General features: G+C 55.3%; 6 protein-coding genes across 6 annotated transcripts; 3 read left to right on the top strand and 3 right to left on the bottom strand.

Moving 5' to 3' along the window:
• Nucleotides 1-100: 100 nt before the first annotated feature.
• POSPLADRAFT_1176630 (hypothetical protein) lies at nucleotides 101-3664 on the bottom strand (the record flags this gene model as incomplete). Its single annotated transcript, XM_024488435.1, has 18 exons — nucleotides 101-466; nucleotides 521-576; nucleotides 628-823; nucleotides 934-999; nucleotides 1053-1461; nucleotides 1512-1533; nucleotides 1586-1619; nucleotides 1670-1798; nucleotides 1847-1900; nucleotides 1956-2114; nucleotides 2177-2367; nucleotides 2422-2482; nucleotides 2535-2617; nucleotides 2670-2786; nucleotides 2842-2852; nucleotides 2923-3062; nucleotides 3117-3219; nucleotides 3342-3664. 18 exons carry the CDS (start codon nucleotides 3662-3664, stop codon nucleotides 215-217), a joined length of 2406 nt encoding a protein of 801 aa, XP_024344510.1. The 3' UTR covers nucleotides 101-214.
• Nucleotides 3665-4730: 1066 nt separating this feature from the next.
• POSPLADRAFT_1129366 (hypothetical protein) lies at nucleotides 4731-7975 on the bottom strand (the record flags this gene model as incomplete). Its single annotated transcript, XM_024483834.1, has 10 exons — nucleotides 4731-4955; nucleotides 5004-5219; nucleotides 5270-5621; nucleotides 5668-5789; nucleotides 5825-5938; nucleotides 5997-6145; nucleotides 6202-6293; nucleotides 6346-6856; nucleotides 6911-7805; nucleotides 7865-7975. 10 exons carry the CDS (start codon nucleotides 7973-7975, stop codon nucleotides 4731-4733), a joined length of 2787 nt encoding a protein of 928 aa, XP_024344509.1.
• An 858-nt stretch (nucleotides 7976-8833) lies between these two features.
• POSPLADRAFT_1129092 (hypothetical protein) lies at nucleotides 8834-10546 on the top strand (the record flags this gene model as incomplete). Its single annotated transcript, XM_024483808.1, has 11 exons — nucleotides 8834-8903; nucleotides 9018-9149; nucleotides 9201-9282; nucleotides 9346-9483; nucleotides 9537-9654; nucleotides 9709-9810; nucleotides 9866-10014; nucleotides 10064-10159; nucleotides 10214-10310; nucleotides 10363-10433; nucleotides 10492-10546. The coding sequence occupies 11 exons, from the start codon at nucleotides 8834-8836 to the stop codon at nucleotides 10544-10546; spliced, it is 1110 nt and encodes a 369-aa protein (XP_024344508.1).
• Nucleotides 10547-11688: 1142 nt separating this feature from the next.
• POSPLADRAFT_1042909 (hypothetical protein) lies at nucleotides 11689-14792 on the top strand (the record flags this gene model as incomplete). Its single annotated transcript, XM_024478184.1, has 4 exons — nucleotides 11689-12432; nucleotides 12567-14336; nucleotides 14409-14467; nucleotides 14525-14792. The coding sequence occupies 4 exons, from the start codon at nucleotides 11689-11691 to the stop codon at nucleotides 14790-14792; spliced, it is 2841 nt and encodes a 946-aa protein (XP_024344507.1).
• A 582-nt stretch (nucleotides 14793-15374) lies between these two features.
• On the bottom strand, nucleotides 15375-17626 carry POSPLADRAFT_1042908 (hypothetical protein; the record flags this gene model as incomplete). The annotated part of the gene is made up of 7 exons (XM_024478183.1): nucleotides 15375-15496; nucleotides 15555-15638; nucleotides 15697-16627; nucleotides 16754-16819; nucleotides 16876-17048; nucleotides 17233-17537; nucleotides 17613-17626. The coding sequence occupies 7 exons, from the start codon at nucleotides 17624-17626 to the stop codon at nucleotides 15375-15377; spliced, it is 1695 nt and encodes a 564-aa protein (XP_024344506.1).
• Nucleotides 17627-17967: 341 nt separating this feature from the next.
• On the top strand, nucleotides 17968-19873 carry POSPLADRAFT_1042907 (hypothetical protein; the record flags this gene model as incomplete). The annotated part of the gene is made up of 9 exons (XM_024478182.1): nucleotides 17968-18067; nucleotides 18120-18345; nucleotides 18414-18626; nucleotides 18675-18747; nucleotides 18802-19001; nucleotides 19047-19213; nucleotides 19267-19353; nucleotides 19406-19589; nucleotides 19657-19873. 9 exons carry the CDS (start codon nucleotides 17968-17970, stop codon nucleotides 19871-19873), a joined length of 1467 nt encoding a protein of 488 aa, XP_024344505.1.
• Between the last annotated feature and the right edge of the window lie 348 nt (nucleotides 19874-20221).

Here is a 20221-nt window from a genome sequence, read left to right as displayed (position 1 = left end):
TAAGACCGACTCATGCTCGAGCTCCACGGTGCGCAGACGCGGTCACGTGGGCGCGACAGAAGTCGAGAGAAACGCGACGTTGTTATACCAACGCACACGACGGAATTACTTCTCTGTTTCTGCTAGCATTTTCGAGATGATTGCACTTTGTAGTAGTTACTATACATTTTCCGTAGTGTAGGTACCCTGCTAAATCGAGGAAGAATTACCCAATTTAATTGATCTGGGAACGAATGTGGTTGAGAGCTGAGCCCGCACGCAGCCATTTGAGCTGGTCGCTTGACATCGTGTGCTTGGTCGCAACTTCAAAGACGTCGCCAATCCTTTTAGTGACACGCAGTTTGATGCTGGCATCAGAAACTCCATTAAGCAGATCGGTAAGACCAACAGTCTCAACGACGTCTCCGGCGTCGATGCGGCTGTAGTCGTTTTTGTCGGTGAACAATACAGGCAGAATACCTTGTTTCTGGTGCGCAAGTCAGTAAAAATCCGACAACAAGAATCGAGGGATGCTGCTTACTTTAAGATTTGTTTCGTGGATTCGCGCAAATGACCGTGCGACAATCATGGCGCAGCCTGCGATTATGGTCATTCGCTGTTGGGACACCAGCGTATGCCTTGACTCACCGTAGAAGCGAGGCTGGAGAGCTGCATGCTCACGCGCACTACCTTCGCCGTAGTTCTCGTCAACGATCAGTGCCCACGGCTGCTTGCGAGCTTTGAAGCGCTTTGCGACGTTAGGGATCGTGTCTGTCTCGCTCTCGGAAGACGTGTGGTCGTGATCAAATGCTACATTGACGTCTCCCCCTTCGTCGTTCGTGGCCTATGGCGGAAGCGTGAGCTCATGCAAGGTAAGTGAATGAGATTTGGTCGTACCGTGATCACTGGACATCGAATTCAACTTGTCAGCAAGGCAATCAATCGTGAGAGGACCAGGAAGAACCTACGAAGATTCTCTGAGATGTTGGTCAAATGTCCCTTGTACTTGAGCCATGGGCCCTAAATATAGTTTCTTAGGACGTGTGCGTAGCGATAAAATCACTGGCACTTACCGCAGCAGAAATGTGATCCGTGGTACATTTCCCTCGAACCCTCATGAGCACCTTCAAACGCGGTAGCTCCAAGCCCCTGTTGTTCGCGCTACCTTCGCCGAAAGGACTGGGGAACGGTTCAAGGAGCTCGAGCCGCTGTGAGTTGTTCCGGATGACAACCTCCGTGTCCGGCTGGGGCTTCGGCGTTGGGCTCGGGTAGAATGTGGTCTGTCCGGGTGTGAATCCTGCCGAGGGGAGGTCCTGTCCTGAGGGGGGCGCGAACTTGAACGGCTTTCCAGAGGGCGTGGGAATGCTATCCGTCATTGGGTTGAACGAAAGCTCGCCGGAGAATGCCATGGCCGTGACAATAGTAGGTGAGGCGAGGAAGTTCATCGTGAGTCTGTTGCCGTCGTTGCGAGACTTGAAGTTCCTGGAGAGAGATCAGAACCTGTTCTGGCACACGATTGCCCGCAATCTCACCGGTTAAATGAAGTCAGAATAGCTGCAGAGAATTATGTTAGAGATGGTGCATGGCGCACAACCTAATGACCGACCGTTCTCTTCGTTCTTCTTTTCCTCGCGTTTCCACTACAATACCGCTGAATCATATGTCTGCGACCCCTGAGGATGATACGAACCTGGCCGATGCATGGTCCACATGCGTTCGCTAGTACAACAGCACCGACGTCTTGCAATGCGCCGGTCACGCCATCGCGCTCCATGGTCGCCCGGATCTGTTCAGATCCAGGTGTGCAAAGGAAAGGAACCTATCAAAATATCAGCATGTGTGTAGATTAAGTCAAGGAAGATGCTACCTTGACCGTCAACCCTGCCTCCTTCGCCTGCCTGGCGAGGTCAGCTACGCTTGTCTAGGCGTGGCTATTATCACTAAGACCGTAAAAATGAGGCAGTATAATCACACACCATGTCCTCATATGAGCTGTTGGTGCACGAGCCGATGAGTGCAGCCGAGAGTTCATCCTTCCAGCCGTTCTCCTTCACAGTTGACCCGAACTTTGACACAGGAGTTGCAAGGTCAGGAGTGAAGGGTCCGTTAATACTCGGCTCCAGCTCAGACAGGTTCTGTCAAAGCCATTAGTCTCGATTCACTGGTGCAAGCGCCAGAACCAGAATCGGCAACTGACAATTTCGATGACCTCGTCGTATTCCGCACCCTCGTCAGCACGGAGGAATCCCGCAGAAGCTGCTTCGTCAGCAGCGCGCGCTACTGGAGCGCGCCCGGTTGCGATGAGGTAGGCACGCATGCCGGGTGTGTAAGGGAACGTGGACGTTGTTGCTCCGACTTCTGCGCCCATGTTGGCCACGGTGGCTAAACCTAAAAAACGCGAAATGAGTGTCTGACTCTGTGAGAATACAAGCGGCAGCGAACCTGTGCATGACTGATTGAACACGCCGGACCCAAAATACTCCAGGATTCGGCCAGTACCACCCTACAATACCGTTCGTTAACGTATCGCGACTGACACATCGTGATACGCTTACTCGGACGGTCAGTTTCCCAGCCAAGTGCAGAATCAGGTCCTTCGGTGTTGCCCAGCCGGAAAACTTGCCCGTGAGGTGTACACCTACGTTACGCGTTCAGAAGACTGGTTATTGTCCGCGTGACGAATGACGTACCAACAATGTTAGGGGCCTTCAGCTCCCAAGGCGTTCCAGTCATAGCGTCAACAGCGTCCGCACCACCCACTCCGATGGCAAGCATGCCGAGTCCACCTGCATTTGGCGTGTGCGAGTCTGAAGTATATCAATGAGTGCCCGGACTGAGTTGTGATTAGTTGTCCCAAGCTACCTGTCCCAAGCCTAATGAAGTCAGCAACGGTATTGCGTCTCAGAATGGCAGAAGAATGGCAGCAGGAATGGGGAAGCGTACATTAGCATTCCCGGAGCAGCGTAGTTCTCCAGCACAATCTGGTGGATAATGCCGGAGCCGGGTCTCCAAAACTCAATACCATACTTGCGCGCCGCGCTTTCCAGGAAGTCAAACACTTCTTGGTTTGACACGATGGACCGCTAATGTCGCGCTGTTAGGGCAGGTGGTATGCATGTCGCTGTAGTAATTATCACCTTGAGGTCTGCTTCCGCGCCATCAATAGCCTGGATAAGGTGGTCACAATGAATGCTGGTTGGTACAGCACAGCTTGTCATCCCGGCACTCATGAACTGCAGCCTAGTGTCTAGTCAATCACATGCAAGGACGTGCTGCAATATGACTTACAATGCCATTCTATACACCAGTAAGCCTTTTGGTGAGAACCCTCATGCAAACATAGCCCATTAAGCTCGACGCACTGTGCAGATGCATCCTGCATAGCTACCCTCTCCGGGCTCAGCTGGAGATAGGTCTCCCCACGATTGAGTCGACCATCGGCGAGACTCCGTTCGGGATCCGTGATGTGACTGTAGAGAATCTTCTCTGCGAACGTCAGAGGCCTATTTCCAAGAATTTGTCGGACAAGAGCCAGCTTCTCCTGCAGGTGAGTATATGGGGGCGTGATGGACGAGCAGTCCTTCTCCGGAAGCGGGGCATGAGTAGCAAGTGTTCTCTCTCCGGACGTCCTGAGATGTCGTCTAGATAATATAGTACACCTCCGTAAGAGAGTATTGCTGCCCATTGTGGCTGTGGGGGTCGCCACCAGCAGACAGATGTGCACTCTAGAGATGGTCCTGCAGTCCGAAAGACAAAAAGTGCCTAAGTCGAGGGACTTGACTCTGGCCAATTATGCAGACTGAAATTGTCGCGCGCACGTGATTGCAATCAGCCCAAGCGATCGGTTACGTTCCTAGAGATCTCAATGTGGCGTCAAGTCGATCGCGTATCTCGCGCTATGTACAACGAACCGATCACGGTTACTTAGAGTCTGACTAGTAACTGGTGTGTTATCTTCAAAGCCGTACCAATACCCGCCTTACGAAACTTAGGAGAAATTATTGATGGATCGGCTCGTCGCTGCACCCGAAGTAGGCACATCGATATGCAGCCATTGCTAGTCTCGTCACCGTAAGACTCATAGTCTCCTCGCGTCCTGCAAGACTTGCAAAGTCATATATAAGCCAGCAATGGATTTCGTGTAGCGCAATTGACCTACACTGGCACTGCCACCCGATGCCTGGATCGCGACTACCAGTCACTGTGGCCGGAGGCCAACACTAGGTCCTTCGACATCCAGCTATTTCGAGCACTGCAAACTCTCTTCGTCGATTCGGATGACTTGCTGAATGTTTCCGTCTTCCTCAACTGCATCGGTTGCGGAATTCTCCAGCGTTTGCATTGACCCGCGTCTTAGTAGCCGAGTACAATAAGTCGCTACATATTCTCAAGCTCTACAACAAGTCACTATATGCTCCCCTGTTCGACAGTATGCAAGTACCCACAAACCTGAAGAAATGCATATTCTATCCGGGAGCGCTTGATGCCACTGCTACAGCTGGAGCAACTCATAATTTTTTGCAAAGGCATTTGCGCGAAAGCGTTGTGCATGCCGATGACTACCCCTGTGTCTGAACTGTTGGAACGAGCCAGATCTCCGTGATTGCCGAAATATGTAGGCTACTAAACTATGTCAAGATCAAGCGCGCAAGTCGTATACCTGTGTAATTAGGTACTATACATGCTTCAAGCTCGCATATCGCTTACAGCGGGTTTAGCTAAGTATCGTCATTAGGGATGACTCGTAGTATCTAAGAGGTGGATGCAATTGACTTTGGAGACGCTAGCGATTGTCCCAAAGCTCGCAAGACCTGGGCGCTGTCTTGGCTCGTTCTCCGCTTCTTAAGCCATGACAGCGCTGTGTTCGCTACTGCCATAGCCGACTCCGGCATGCCTGACAACTGGGCAACTTTCAGACCATGGCTATTGCGGTTGACACCAGGCTGCAAGCGATGCGAGTACGCAAAGTAACCGTCCTGAGACAAAATGAAAACTAGCCAATGAGGTATGACAGACTCCCTCACCTCGGTCTCATCAACGTCAGTGCAGAAGAAGCTCACCCCTGAGAATGGACCTTGCCCCTGATGTCCCGTACATCCTAGCATGTCCGCAAGCTCATGAAAATGTGTCGCGAATAGAGCGCGACATTTGTTGACCGTGACTAAGTGGTGCACTGCGGCGAAGGCGATGGCCAGTCCATCATCAACGGTCGTCCCCCTGCCAACTTCATCCATGATGACCTGCATTGAATGAACTCCTGTCATGAGAAGACCACGCGAGGGAAGCTTACCAAGCTTCGAGGAGTAGCTCTCCGGAGGATCTCGTTTGTCTCCAGCATTTCTACCATAAAGGTGCTTCGATCACGGAAGAGATCATCTCGCGCTCCTATACGAGAGAACACCCTGTCGACAACCCCAAGTTCGGCCGAGTCCGCGGGAACAAAGGAACCGCTCTGAGCAAGGACAGAGATGAGAGCAGTTTGGCGCAGGAGGGTAGATTTGCCAGCCATATTCGGCCCGGTTATGACATGTAACGATGAGGTCGGAGTCAGAGTCACCGTGTTCGGAGTGAAGCCTCGTCCTGCACGGAGCAAGCCAAGCTCCACAGTTGGATGTCGACCATTGACTACGCGGTATATGGAACTGTAGGGATTGTGAGTACTCATAGCATGGATGTTTATAGCTATACCTGTCTGTCAGATGCGGTCGCACGAGGTTCATGTCAACCGCCAGATTGGCGTACGAAATTGTAACGTCTAGCTCATCCAGTATACGGGCGTTACGCCGCAATTGGCCGGAGTGTGCAATGACCTAAGTTACACAAGACCTGTTATCAGAAGTGATACAAAAGGTATATAACGTGCGCTTGCCTCGTCACGAAGGGCTTCAAAAGCAGCTTTCTCGGCTCTTTGTATGGCAGTGATAGTCTCAATGAACTGTGCTCCCAGTTGAGACCACTCCTACGGACAATGGGAAGTGAGAATTTCTTGCCGCACAGGATACAGTGACTACACTCACTTGGTAGAAGAAAGTGTTTGTCGAACTGCTTGTAGATAGTGGAATGAAATGAGATGAGGCGGTGAGCCTCGATGAGTCCCGTTTTCCTTTTGCCACATGCACATGCATGCCTTGACCAGGAGACGACCGAAGAGAAAGAGATGGAGCATCTGATGACCCGCGCGTGAGTGCCCAATATAGGTGTGCCGAATCGAATCCACTATACTGTAAGTTGACTGGAGTTGTTGTTCAAGTAGCTGCTTGCGCTCAAGAATTTTCTCAAACGTGTTGTGGAGTTCATCAAGGTCTGCAGAAAATCTGCAGGGCAGTCAAGCACGACATTGCAGGGGAAAAGACTTCCTTCACTGACCCACGCCTGATTTGCCACTTGTAGCCACCGAATGCATTGTTCGTGTTGATGACAGGAGCAGATGTAGATAGGAGAGTCTTTGGATCGGAATCGGAGTCGGAAGCCTCGTCATTGTCTGGAATGGGATCACTCGGCGTAGATAGTTCCCGAATGTTTGCGGCATTGATAGCGCCCTCGATCCTTTCCGAAAGCGATTCAAGGTGATACATCCCGTGCAGCAACGCTTCAACACTCTCCCACTCTTGAGGCTTGAGCTCCCGATGTGTTTTCTCCATGATCTTCTCAAATTCAATTTGCTTCTTGATCGATTCCCAGATACGAATCGTGCTTGAGATGGCAGCCAAGTCACTTGGCTGACCACGCCCGAGCAGGAATTTTTGCACGATACGAGAAGCATCGTCGAGCTCTCTCAGCGACTGTAACAGGTCATCGCGAAGATGAGGCCGTGCATAAAAGAAGGCCACAAGAGATTGGCGCGCATTGATCTCCTCGAGTGATGTACTCGGAGAGCCTGGCAATGATAAGTCAGTGAGGACGCCGGGAAGGTCCAAGCATTCCTACTTACATAGCCAGCGAACTAGAAGGCGGGTTCCACTACTGGTAACAGTGCGTTTGATCGCACTGATCAGACTTCCCGTGGAGCCCCCATCGCTGTACCCTTCCCGAATCTCGAGCGCCTTGATAGTGTGTGCGTCAATTTGCATCCGTCCTTTGGTACTTTCTCGACTCGGCAAGGAAAGACGGGGCATATGCTCGAGGAGATTGGCTTGCATGAAGGCAGTGAGCAACGTAATGGCGTCGTTCTCCAGGTTTGAAAGCGCTATACCACTCTGCTCGGATGGAGCTGTCACATCGTCAGTGCCCGTGTCAATGCTTGAGACGAGAGTCGGCGTATATTGTATCGCATCGGTGGAAGGAGAGTAGAATGATACAAAGCAGTCCTCTTCCATGGTTGCTTGGTATACAGGGTGCGAGCGATCTTTATTGCTGCCCTCATCGAGAACAACCTCTCGAGGACTTATTCGAGCTAGTTCATCACGAAGACTTCCAATTGGAATGGTTTTGGTGAACAGCTCTCCAGTGGAGACATCTGTCCAGGCAAGGCCAAGGCGATCAGTCGCAGACTCTGGCCCCTGCTGAGCTGGCGACTCGGGGTCTACGATCGCGAGAAGATAGTTATTCTCATATGGGTTCAGGAATGGCTCGTCAATGAGCGTGCCCGGCGTCACGATGCGGACTACACGTCTGTCAAAGCCGCCCTTTGGACCCAGGTGCGGGGACCGGGGAAATTCCTCGCACAGTGCGACGAAGCGCTTGTGATTCTGCACCAGAATTTTCAGGTACTTGTCGAGGTGCATCAGAGGGAAGCCGCACATCCAGACGCGCTGGCCATTCCACGTTCGCTGCGTTAGCTTGATATTAAGCAAGTGAGCTACCTCTTGGGCTTGGTCGAAGTATGACTGCAAAATCCGGTTTAATTACGAACTCACGCCGTAAGAGCAAGCATACTTTGCATTACCTCATAGAATTGACCCACGCGAGTTAGGAGAATGCAATGGGGGAATCGCGCGAGGTTATCGAGGATCCCAGACGCAAGCCGATTTTTGGGCTGAAGTGGAGACGGTTCCATAGCCGCACCCGTTCCAGCAATATCTGCAGGTTCCTCAATGGCCGGTACGACCTTGCGTTTCCGTCTCCGTCGAGGTTTGAGTGTTGAATCGATTTCGGCAGGAGTATTTTCAATCGCGCTTTCAATCACGCTAGGTCCTTTCACAGTGCTTTTCTTCGTCTGTTTGCCCTTACGAGGAGTTTTGAGAACGGGGTCAGCGCCATCGCACTGGGATGAAACGTCTCCGGACAGTACGACATTCTCATTCGCTGGTTCAATAAGTATACAATGATACATGTCTGTTAGATTACAAGTACAATGAATGTCAACAAATATGCGCACATGCGGAGGCTACGAGAATATCCTGTGCAGACACACGTGCGAAACTAGGCAGACCTCCATGCCATTTGCCAAGCGGAGCAGCTAATGTCCCATCATCTAGCAGACGCGCCTTTGGTAGTTCTGCGAGATTCTTCTTGGTTAAAACTCGTTTCTTCCTGGGTTTCGTGTCTTTTGTCGCGTCAGACGCGTCAGCAGTAGCGTGAAGAGCATGGCAGGTCCTGAATTCTCGTATGCGAATAACTGGCCGTCGGAATGTCGCAGCACTGCAAGCGGCTTGCAGCAAAGTGACCATACGCTCCCGTCGCGGTGGGAACACGCTGATATGGTCCCGAGGTAGACAACCTCCAAGACTCCGAACAATGAGGAACAGACTCGCAGACAAGGCGGACGAATGGCGGACGAGAATAGAGGAAGCGCCCGCCACCGAATGACCGCCCGTTGTGGAAGCGGAGTTTCAAGTTCCAAACTTCACCCCGTCGTGCAACGACGCCAACGCCGAAAACAGTTGACCCCGACACACAGAACGCTTCGCACACCATGTCTTTCGCCGGCAGACGCAGAGGAAACAAGGTCAAGAAGGGTGTCCAGTTCACCGTCATGGTCGTCGGTCAGTAGTTTCGCCCCCACAACCCGCTTCCCGTGCCAACGCTCACATTGACGCGTGCCCGACAACGCAACTACGCGCTGCACTCTCGCCGTTGCTTCGCTGTTGTTGTTGCAGGTGCCTCTGGTACTGGACGTACGACCTTCGTGAACACACTCTGCGAGTCCGAAGTCCTCCCCCACAAGGTGTCGGACAGCCCGGACTCGGCGCACGTCGAGGAGGGCATCAGGATCAAACCCGTCAACGTCGGTACGTGCACCGCTCTGCGCCTCCCTATGCGCATGCTCAGCGCAGCTGCAGAACTGGAGGAGGACGGCGTCCGCATTGCCCTCACCATCGTGGACACGCCCGGCTTTGGTGACAACATCGACAACGAGTTCGCGTGAGGCACCATGTTGGGCGCCATAGACACGAACACAGCTGATATAGATGCTGTTTCTGACAGATTCCAGGAGATCGTGGGCCACCTCGAACGCCAATACGATGACATCCTGGCCGAGGAGTCGCGTATCAAGCGTAACCCGCGTTTCCGCGACAACAGGGTGCATGCTCTGCTCTACTTCATCCCTCCTACAGGCCATGCGTAAGTCTCGCATCTCTGGTCGACGTGACCAGTGCATCTGACATTGTTCGAAGTCTGAGGGAAATGGACATCGAGCTGATGCGCCGTCTCTCGCCCCGTGTGAACGTCATCCCGGTCATTGGGAAGGCTGATTCTCTGACGCCCAGCGAGCTGCGGGGCTTCAAGAAAAGGGTAAGCGCGCTCGTTGTTCTAGGCTACTGTGATTTTGACCGGTGGTCTACACAGATCATGGAGGATATCGAGTACTACGATATCCCTGTTTATAACTTCCCCTACGACATCGAGGAAGACGATGAGGAGACCATCCAGGACAACAGCGAGCTTCGCGTTTGTCCAATTTCCTCGGTGATGATGAAAGGCGACTCACAGAGTGCTCTCGCAGGCTATGATGCCATTCTCGATTGTCGGTTCTGAGGAGGAAGTTGAGCTCGAAGGCCAGCTCGTCCGCGCTCGGATATACCCTTGGGGTATCGTCGAGGTTGACAACCCGAAGCACTCTGACTTCAGCCGCTTGCGGGGTGCACTCTTGAAGTCAGCAGAAATATCAATTTTGCAGGGTAGTACTGACGAACGGCTGCAGCACACACTTGGCTGACCTGAAGGCCTTGACCCACGACGTTCTTTACGAGACCTACCGTACCGAGAAGCTTTCCCGGACCGTCAACTCGGATACACAGTACGTCATCGATCCGAAAGACAATGGTCAGACGGCTCAGACCGGTCATTACAGGGACTCCTCAATTCTGCCAGAGGAGCTGGCTACCCAAAGTGTACGGCTCAAGGAAGAGCAGCTCCGCAGGGAAGAGGAGAAGGTACGCGATGAATGCGTTTTGCGCACTCACATCTGCTGATCGCGCCTTGTTCCATCAGCTTCGCGAGATCGAATTGCGTGTGCAACGCGAGATCAACGAGAAGAGACAGGAACTCTTAGCGAAGGAAGAATCACTCAGGTGAGTGATGGAGAGCTTTGTCTGTTCCTGTTTTTTAACCTAACAATATGGTTTGCAGAAACCTGGAGAGTCGACTCGCTGCACAAGGGTCGCAATCCGAATTCCGCGAGTGATTCCGGGACTCGTGCAGAGCTGCGGGTGAAAAATCAACATCGGGAGCTCGTATACCCTTGTCTGTTCGGACGACCTATATCTTTCGTGCTCGGCCTGGCGTTGTGTGTTATGTGGTTCGGTGTCCGGATAATCTATCGTAATTGGCTTGTCTTTTCTATTTGCTTTCTTCTCGTTCGGTCCTTATCGCGCAGCCCTTGGTGACAGATCTGTTTGCATCTCTGGGGTCGTGCTGTACGGACGAGACCCCATCCGCTCCTTTGGCCTTTGCTATACCATTGACTGCCTGTTTGACTGCGTACATGGCGTATATGATGAGGTGTCTGGCAAGATGAGTCTAGTCGTGTGGAGGAGGACCCATGGCTCGATCAGACTTGTGCTCATGGATAGCCGGTGACGGCAGATCGGTCGCATCTGAGAAAGGAACCCGCTGATGATCAGCCCGTGCCATCGTGGTGGCGTCGCACCATCCCGGCCATGGCCAACAAAACATGATTCTAGTTCATTGCAGGTGTCATCCCACGAAACAGTGATTGCTGGGAAGGGACACGAGAGCGGCACAGCGTCGGGCAGGGGTGGATAGTGGCGGGACATCTTGGCTAGATACGCGCCTGCTAAAGTTGTTACCGCCAGATTCGGACTCCGCCACTACACTCGCGGGGCTACAGCACCTCTCCCCACTGCAGCGGCACTAGAGAGATCACCACCCTGTGAACTGTCTCTCGGTCGTCTTTCCCCTCCTCGACGACGTCAATTTATCCCTGGCGACCACTTTCAACGCTGTGCCCGCCGTGCAGACTCGATCGACGCGGCACTGTCCTGGTGCATTAGGCGCCAGCACTTGAACCACCACCAGCCTGGGACGGCCCTGGCCTCGGCTTACAGTCTTCCTGAACTCCCCGGCGCGTCCTGATCTCCTCGCGTAGCTCGCAGTTTTTATTACTCTCCTTGCACACGTCGTGCAACGTGCAGCCCCGAGCTCCATACCTCTGGCGATCCACCGCTAAGCCATAACGGGCTGTCGTATTGTTGAACAAGCGGACGGCCTCCTAGGCTTCCACCGCGCGGTGTGCTGGTGTCTCCCTCTCTTGAAGCCTGACGCCAACCTCTCAGACGCTTCTCCCGCCCCTGCTGGATGCTCTCCATGGAGCTTGACTGGCAGAGTCCACCGATTCCCATCATACACAGGTCGCGCGAATGGCAGTCGTCCCAGGATAGTGCAGGTTCTTCTGGTGCCGCTTCTACGTCTGCCTTCATCACACGGCGTCGCTCGACCGTCCTGCACGCCCCGCCCCCAGGGCCTCCGCCGGCTTTACCGATACCCAGCGTCCCAGCTCTATCGCCGCCCGCCCAGTATGCGACGTACGAGCGAGCCTCCGATATGCACGACTACCAGACCGGTACGAGCTCTCAGACACATCCGTATACGCGGCCGGCTGCATCAGCCAGTTTGGCCGCGGTCGCTGCGTTCTCACAGGCGCGCCTAGCTGCGTCTTCATCACCGCCGCCGAGTGCGCCATCTTCTCCAGACCATCTCTCAGACTCTCCTCCTCGATCCATGCTTCGCGCCAGGCAGGCTGCATCGCCAACTGAGGCTGCGTCGGATCAGCTGCTGCAACCGGAACCCCACCGTTCTGAAACGCGTCCGTCATCACGGCGTGCACTGACGCGAGCGTTAGAGCTTGCCCGCGAGGCGGTCCGGCTAGACTCAACCAACGACGACCCATATGGCGCCGTGATTGCATACGGTCAGAGCGTAGCACTTCTCAGCGAGGTCATGGAGCGGGTCATGAGAGGTGAGGATAGCACAGAAAGTCATAGAAGGCAGAACGGGCGACGCAGAAGCGTCGTAGCGCAGGAGGAGGAAGTCAGGCGTTTGAAGTCGATTGTGAGTTGCGCCGACTTCCCGCTCAAACACCTCGTGAATTGACCGCGTCGTGGTCGTGGTCGACCTTCTAGCATGATACCTATGCAGATCGAATGAACATACTCAGTCTGATCTACAGTATACCATTGCCGCAGCACTCTCCTCCCTCTACCTACGCTTCATCTGTGATATCTCAGTCCACAACGTCGACGCGCCCGTCTACGCCCTCATCCACGTCACCCTCAACAGAATCCTCCTCCGATTCGCTGCATGTTCTCCCGACATCGATACGGCGGCGGAGCCGCGAAAATCTACGCCATTCGTCTGAGACGGCGCGAGGCGACGACGAGGACGCTGAGCTGGATGCTGCTGAAGCGATGGGCGCTGCGCTGTCCACATCGACCATTCTTCCATCTGCTGGTCGACAGCCGTCTGCGACACCTATCACTACTGTGCATCCGTATGCGTCGACAAGTGCGACCCCAGGTGTAGCGGTCAGCCTGCCAAATCGGACGTCTGCCGCCCCTGCTGTGCGACTTGGGCGACCCCGGGCATCGTCAACCCTGCCTCCACCCGCGCCTCCACCAACGACTCTGCCACCTCCCGCGCCTAGTCCGACTGTACCGGATATCCCCGTTCCAGTGCAGTCAAACACGCTAAGAATACCAATCCCCGACACTGCACGGGGGCGAGGCAGCTCAGTCAGCCACTCACGGACAAACTCTGCGAGTAGGCTGGCGTCGCTGCAGGAAGAGAAGTCTGAGGATCTGTTGTCCCCAACAAATGAAATTGTTCCGGGCCCGCGGTACGGGGACGATGGTGGCCGGTCGAAGCCAAGGTCTCAGCCGAACTTCGACTCTGTGCGACCTTCGCCGCCGTTGCCGCCATTGCCATCTTCTGCGGATTCAGCGATCACTCCTCGTGTCAGCTCATCTCTGTCCAGGACAGCGTCCGAGCCGGCGACTCAGTCTGCTGGTCAGTATGCGTCGCAGAGACCACGCGGCGGCTCGACGTTCTCGACGCGCTCTGAGATGGGGCCCCCGGCCAGCCGGTCACCGTTGATCAACACGTCCCCTGTGAACGGCACCATCTCTCAGCGACGGGTCAAGATGTCGGCTCCTGCCTCCTCGACCATGGCGTCCTCGCCAACAGAGTCAAACACCTCAGATGCGTCTATCCCTAGCATGAGCAGGCTGAATGCATCCACATTGCCGGCGAGCACGGTATCGAGTCTGGGCATCAACTCGCGCAGCAGAGCATCGTCACAGCCTGGCCGAAGACCATCAATAGGAGCCAGTAATTCGTATTTCCCTCCTGGCGCAACTGCCATGCCCAACAGCGCTCCCGTGCCCAGGAAGGCGTCTGTTCCCTCTCGTCTCAACCCGAATGCACCTCCGCATATATCTATTAACACGGCGTTAATGTCACCTCCGTTAGGGACAGCGTCCATGGCGCCGCTCGTGCCGCCTCCGCCAATACCCCACGGCAACATCCCGGCGGCGCCATTGTCCCCGCTACCGGCCCTCGCGCCGCCAGACCCCCTGCGCAAGCCATACCACATGATGACGCTCCTGCGGCTGACGATGACCTCCAAGACGGGCGGGTACATCACGCGGCGGCTGCACGTCCCGCAGGAGGTGTGGTCGCAGGGCGGCGTGAAGCTGAGCAACGTGCCCGAAAAGATCCGCGTCGTCGAGGTGCTGCTCACCGCGCTCGAGGAGGTGCAGCACTGGAGCGCGGAGTACTTCGGCGCGGGGAACGTGAGCAGCGGGATGGCGCTGGGCATCGGGAGCATCGGGCGGCGCGAGGGCGAGGCGTGGGCGGCGAAGCTGGAGGAGTTTGTGGGCGTGTGCGACAGCGTCGTGGGCAACTTTGGCAAGAAGCTGAGTGTCGGCGAGGGCTTCGTGACCAAAAAGAGCAGCGGGGTGAGTGCGGGGATAATAGCCCTCTGTATGGCATGTGCGTCCGCGCGCGGCAGCTGACGGGATATTGCACAGGTGGCAACGTGGGGCGGGAGGCTCACTCGCCAGTTCGACAAGATCACCAACGGGAAAAAGTACGTGGGACATGCGTTTTAGGCTCGCGGACGCTGTTGCTCATTGCCAAACCGCAGCCTCGACTCTCCTGCGACGTACGTCCAGGGGCTGTCCCGGCTTTTCCAGCAGGCGCAGATCCTGGACGAGCACACCAAGGCGGCGATGTCGACGCCTCCTGCCCCCCTCTACGCGGCCTTCCCGGCGGACGTCCGACAAGCGATCGAGTTCAAGCTGCGACACGCGTCGGAGTTCTTCGCGCGGGTCGTGCTGACCTTCGTGATCCAGGACATGGCCCTGCTGCTCGACAAATACGTGAAGAAGTGCGAGAAGTGGCTCGCCGAATGAACCCCAACGACCGTCAAGAAGACTGCTCATACTGTTGTACCGTGTGCCCCCATCGTACCATCATCTGTGACAGTCATGAGGATTCCCACCGCAATTGTAATTTTATGCTTCAGGATTAGATTCGCTTCCCACATATCCGCTCCTCCTCTGATGTTCTTGCACTCTCCGTTCGCCTCCTGTTCCCCCTTCGCGCCTGGGTTTTCTGTGCCGAGTCTCGCCGTTGTCCGTGCATACTTATCCCCTTTGCGATTCCCCTGTATATATTCGGGCTTTTTGCGGTGCAGGACGGTGGCCTGTAACATTATCCGTACATACTTGCTTAATCGTACATATCCGCGAGCGGATGGAAGTGCACAGCAGGCAGATATGACGAGAAGATACCATACATTGCCGAAAAACCAAAATTTGGGTGCATATACGATAGATAGACGCGAGTATGGGTCGCGGAAATTGTCTGATGAGTGGGATACACATGCGAACCGGGGTGAGCTTCGCAGATGGTTAGCGCTAACAGTACAGTAGTGGCAGAACGAAGACGGAATATCAAGCATATATATAGCATGCGGCAGTCTTACCTGAGACCTAGGCTGTGGCGGTATACAAGCGGGCATTGTTGTGAATGACTGGAACGAATGGGGGTATCGCCTCGGGCTCCGGGGTCGGTTCTTTTCCTCGCAATCTGCTGATTATACGCAGCCGAAGGACTGTGGAGGCATTCGATGAATAGGGAGCGCGCGATAGGGCCTCAGGTCGGGTGCTCACTGTAATCAAGCCGCTTATCCTCATCGGCTTCTTCATTGTCAGAGTCTAGAAGAGGGTCCGTGGACATCATGACATGCCACGCCTCTGGAAGGATGCATTCAATCAGCGCAGCGGGGGGCCTTCTGAGAAGATCACCACTCACGTTCCAGCATCGAACGCCGAGGAATCGGCGGAGGAGGTGGCGGGGGCGGCGGTGCGGGAATAAACGCGGGGTGAAGACGCGAAGGGTGGATATACGGTGGGTACTGGTACGGTGAGCCGAGGTATGGCGTGGGCACGGGTACGTCGCGTGTGCGCGTCGGTCGGCCGTGCGTGGGGAAATATTCTGCGCTCGGGCGAGCATGCCGGGGGCGGGGATAAGGTTCTGCACACTCGCGAGGGCTGGCAAGAAGGTCAGGAATAGACGGGAGGCGAGGCGGGGGGGACGGAGGCGGCCGGCGCGGCGGCGAGGGGTAGTGGCGCGCAGCGCGGGGGGCAAGCCGATGGTGTCCCCAACGGGCAGGCGGACTGGGTGGGCTGGGGATGTCCCACGGCGTGACTGGGGAGGGAGGAGGGAGGGCCCACACTGGCGGCTGGCCCGACTCCTCGGTCTTAAAGACGCCTACGCGCGTGGCACGTGCTTCTGGAGCTTCTCTGTGGACGTCCTGCAGGGGAGAGACCACGTCCTGAGTCTCCGCCGGCGACGCTTCTCTGTCCAGCTCCGCGACACCGGCTGCGGGCTCCGGGCCTGCCACTGAGGCCATCTCCCTCATCGTCGCGCGTGTGCGGGCCCGGTTACGCGCTGCATTCCCCCGCGGCTTCGGCCGCTCCTCATGCGAGGGGTCGAGCTCCTCTTCGCGCGACTTGCTCTCCATAAAGTCGCGACGCTGCTGGGTCATGCGTTCCCCCCAGTCACGCTCGTCTGGGGGATCGACGTTCTCTAGCGCGGCCTCTTCAGGCAATAGCTCGCGGAGCGCTGGGATGTGCCCAGGATGCGCATTCGCGTGGTCGTCGGAGAACGGGTTAAACGACGGTGCTTCGTGGTAATGGTAGCAGAGCCAGAGAAACGCGTGTGCACGTGTCTCCGAAGAATACTGGATGGGGGTGAAGAAATCGAGAAAGTCGATGTGGGCGTATTCCCCAAAGTGATTTCTCGAGATGGACTAGCAGAACGGCGCCTGTGAGCCGGTAAAACATCCGAGGTGGTGAAATGAACGAACCGGGGCATGGGTAGAGAATGTGAAGAGAATGTTAACGATCGTGGTCGGTGGTACCTGTCCCGCCCGCTGGAGATGGGGGTCAATCTTGTCTACTGCGCGTGAGGTATTTAGCAACAACTGACAGCTCGAGAAAGGATGTCCGCAGGAGAGAGAATAATCCCATTGATCTCATTGTCAAGGTAGCACGACTTGAGGATGTTCTTGATGCGCGGCGCGTCCTGAAGGTTGCCGTTGGTCTTCTGCAGGGATGGCACGGGATGATACGTTCGTAGGGCAGTGCGCATCTCGGGAAAGACTGTCAAAGGAGAAGGCTCGATGAGTGTCCGTGAAGCAACGGGTCAGCTGTGTCGACTACCAGATGGCCACTGATAAGAGCGCGATCCCGCGTTAATTTCAATGGCACGCGATGACAGGAGCAATTAAACAAGACTCAGGGGCACATTGTGCCTGTAAGGTGCCGAGCATCGAGGCATACTCACAGGCCATTGTGGTGTTGATGCGGCCAACATTGGAAAGGAGGGACATTTTTGAAAATTCAATGCCGAACGCGGGGGACTCGATTATCTTGTCTCTCGAGGCCTTTGAGCAGCGCGGGGAGTGGAGGAGCGAGTTGATGTACAGCTCGCGGAAGGTGACCTTTGTGCCGGCAGGTGCGCCATTGAGGGTGCGATACGGATCGCTGAACACAGCCTGCGTGTTGGAGAAAATATGGTGGAGGAGGTCGTACTGGAGGTCTGCCCTAGTTAGTGGTTCTCCGTCGGAGTGCTTGACGGCGAAGGACCTCCTATGGGCGGTATGTACGCTGCAAAATTCAGGGCTGAGGATGGGGGGCGAGGAGGAGAGTGGAGGAGACACGTACGCGGTGTTGGGCATGAAGGGAGGAACCAAGGGCGGGGACGGGGAGGGGCGACTGGGAGGGGCATGCGAACGTTGCAAGCAGCCACAATTACGGCAGCGCCCGAGCATACCGTGTCCCGATCGAATCTGGTAGCCTGCAGGCCGCCATGTGCGCCCGCGCGGCGATCCCGCCCTGGCCTCAGCCTGTTCCCCGCCATCCTTGTCCCCGAGAACGCTATGCCTCCCCTCATCGCGCGTCATCACGTGCAGCACTCTCCTCTGAGTGTATGTCATAGCGGCGTCACACCGTATGGCTGCCTCCAGTTCGCGCACCCCAAAAGCTGCGTCAACTAACAACGCCGGGTCTCATTCGTACAATGTCCGCAACCACACTGAAACTGAAGAGCTTGCTCGAAAGCCACATCTCCCCCTTGTCCTTCCAGCACTCGGCGTACGACCCTCTCCTGAAGGCCATCGGTACGCCGGAGTCGCGCCAAGAACACCCTGAAAGCAACTGACAGCGGTGCAGGTAATGCGCAGGTGGTTCTCATTGGGGATGGCTCGCATGGGACCTACGAGTTCTATGCCCACCGTGCCAATCTCACCAAACGCCTCATCGAGGAGCAAGGCTTTACGGCGGTAGCTGTAGAAGCTGATTGGCCGGACGCGCTGAGGATAAACAGATACATCCACGGCGGCGCCATCGAGGGCGGCTCGATCAAGTCGGCTCGCGATGCCCTACGCGACTTTGAAAGGTGCGGCAAATCAAAAATACCTGTATGATTACCCATCTCATCCCTGCGCGTTGCGTTGCGTTGCGCAGGTTCCCCAAGTGGATGTGGAAGAATGAGGTCATGCCGCCGTTCATCCAGTTCCTGAGAGAGCACAATAACCGCGTCATGAAGACGACCGGGGACGCATACAATAAGGTCTCGCTCTATGGCATGGACCTCTACTCCCTGCACCGCTCTGCCCAAGCCGTCATCCAGTACCTCGAGCGAATTGACCCAGAAGGCGCCAAGAAGGCGCGCAAGAAGTGAGCGGGTCCTCTTACTGTCTGAGTGTTGCGCTGATGGACGTGCAGGTACAACTGCTTTGAGCGATTCGGCGAGGACACCACCCGGTATGCTCTCGAGACGCAGTTTGGCCTGGCGAAGGTGCGTTTGACGCCGTTGCAAGCAGACATCCTACTATATGACGCCCATCATTAGGACTGTCACGCCGAGGTCATCTCAAATCTAAGGACCCTGTTGCTGAATCACAGGAAGTACATCGAAGAACAAAGCGATGGACACTACGGCCACCCTGCTGAGGAGCAATTCTTTGCCGAGATGAATGCACTAGTTGTGAAGGACGCCGAGGAGTACTACCGCACTATGATGCTGGAGGACACGCGTAGTTGGAACCTAAGGTCAGCGGCAGCCTTTAACTTTGAACTATTGGTGGTTGCTCATAGCGTTGTTCGATCAAGGGACGACCATTTTGCTCGGACGCTTGTGAATATCGCAAATTATCTGGGTTCCACAGACGTGGACGGAAGCTCTACACCGGCGAAGATCATAGTCTGGGCACATAATTCGCATAATGGCGACGCTAGAGCGACGGACATGGGCAGGCGAAGAGGTCTGCAGTGCCGAGTGTCAGCTTCTGCCAATTGATTTATCCGAATCTCATAGGGGAGATCAATGTCGGCCAGCGGTGCCGAGAGATATTTGGCGACGACAATGTCTTCAACGTCGGTTTCCTTACGAACAGGGGAACTGGTTTGTGCAGAGAGATCACGTTCTTGAAGTGCACTTGCTAATGCTCGCGCAGTTACTGCTGCCTATGGATGGGACGAACCTTCCGCCATCCATCGCATGAATCCTCCGCATAATACCTCCATTGAGCACATCTTCGACGAATGGGCAAAGGGTGACAGTATCATTATCACGCACAAGATTGAAAATACTCCCGAGGGCAAGGCGAAGAAACGTGAGGTCCCACGCGAGCTGACCGAGTAAGCACTTCTTCTCCCTATCTCTCTAATTGAACATTCTAACATTTGTCATCTTCGTCGCCCCCAGATTCCTCAATGAACCGCGCTATCAGCGCTTCATCGGGGTGATCTACCGGCGGGATACGGAGTTACCGTCGCACTACTCGAAGTGCAGCGTTGCGGATCAGTACGACGCTGTCGTACACATCAAGGAGTCGCAAGGTATCCAGCCGCTTGAGCCCGAGGATACGTGGAAGGGCTTCGAGGGAGGCGAGGCGGACTTGACGTTCCCCTTTGGGCAGTGATCCCTTCGACGTAGGGAATTGCAAAACCAATCAGGACGACGGGCCATGCGCCGTGTCACGATATTGCGAAGATGGTAGCAATGCACAGCACCAATGCACTGGCCGTTGTGCATATTGAGCCGGCAGATGTATTTAGCCGCATAATGAATTGTGATGACGTCCCGGAGAGGATCTCGATCACTCACATTATGGGCGCACGGCCTGCGTAAACATTGCGCTGTTGGTGCGCTCTTATTCGCGTATATGCTGTCTGTCACCATCATGATGGTCGTCGCCGTACGTCGAGGCGGTAAAGCCGACTGACATCCCCCATCACGGCCACTAGCCGCGGTCTGTTGACCGTCTGAC

This window comes from Postia placenta, assembly GCF_002117355.1.
Source record: "Postia placenta MAD-698-R-SB12 unplaced genomic scaffold POSPLAscaffold_1, whole genome shotgun sequence".
NCBI lineage: Eukaryota > Fungi > Basidiomycota > Agaricomycetes > Polyporales > Adustoporiaceae > Rhodonia > Rhodonia placenta.
The sequence above is the reverse complement of the archived record's forward strand: the minus strand, read 5'-3'. Positions and strand labels throughout refer to the sequence as shown.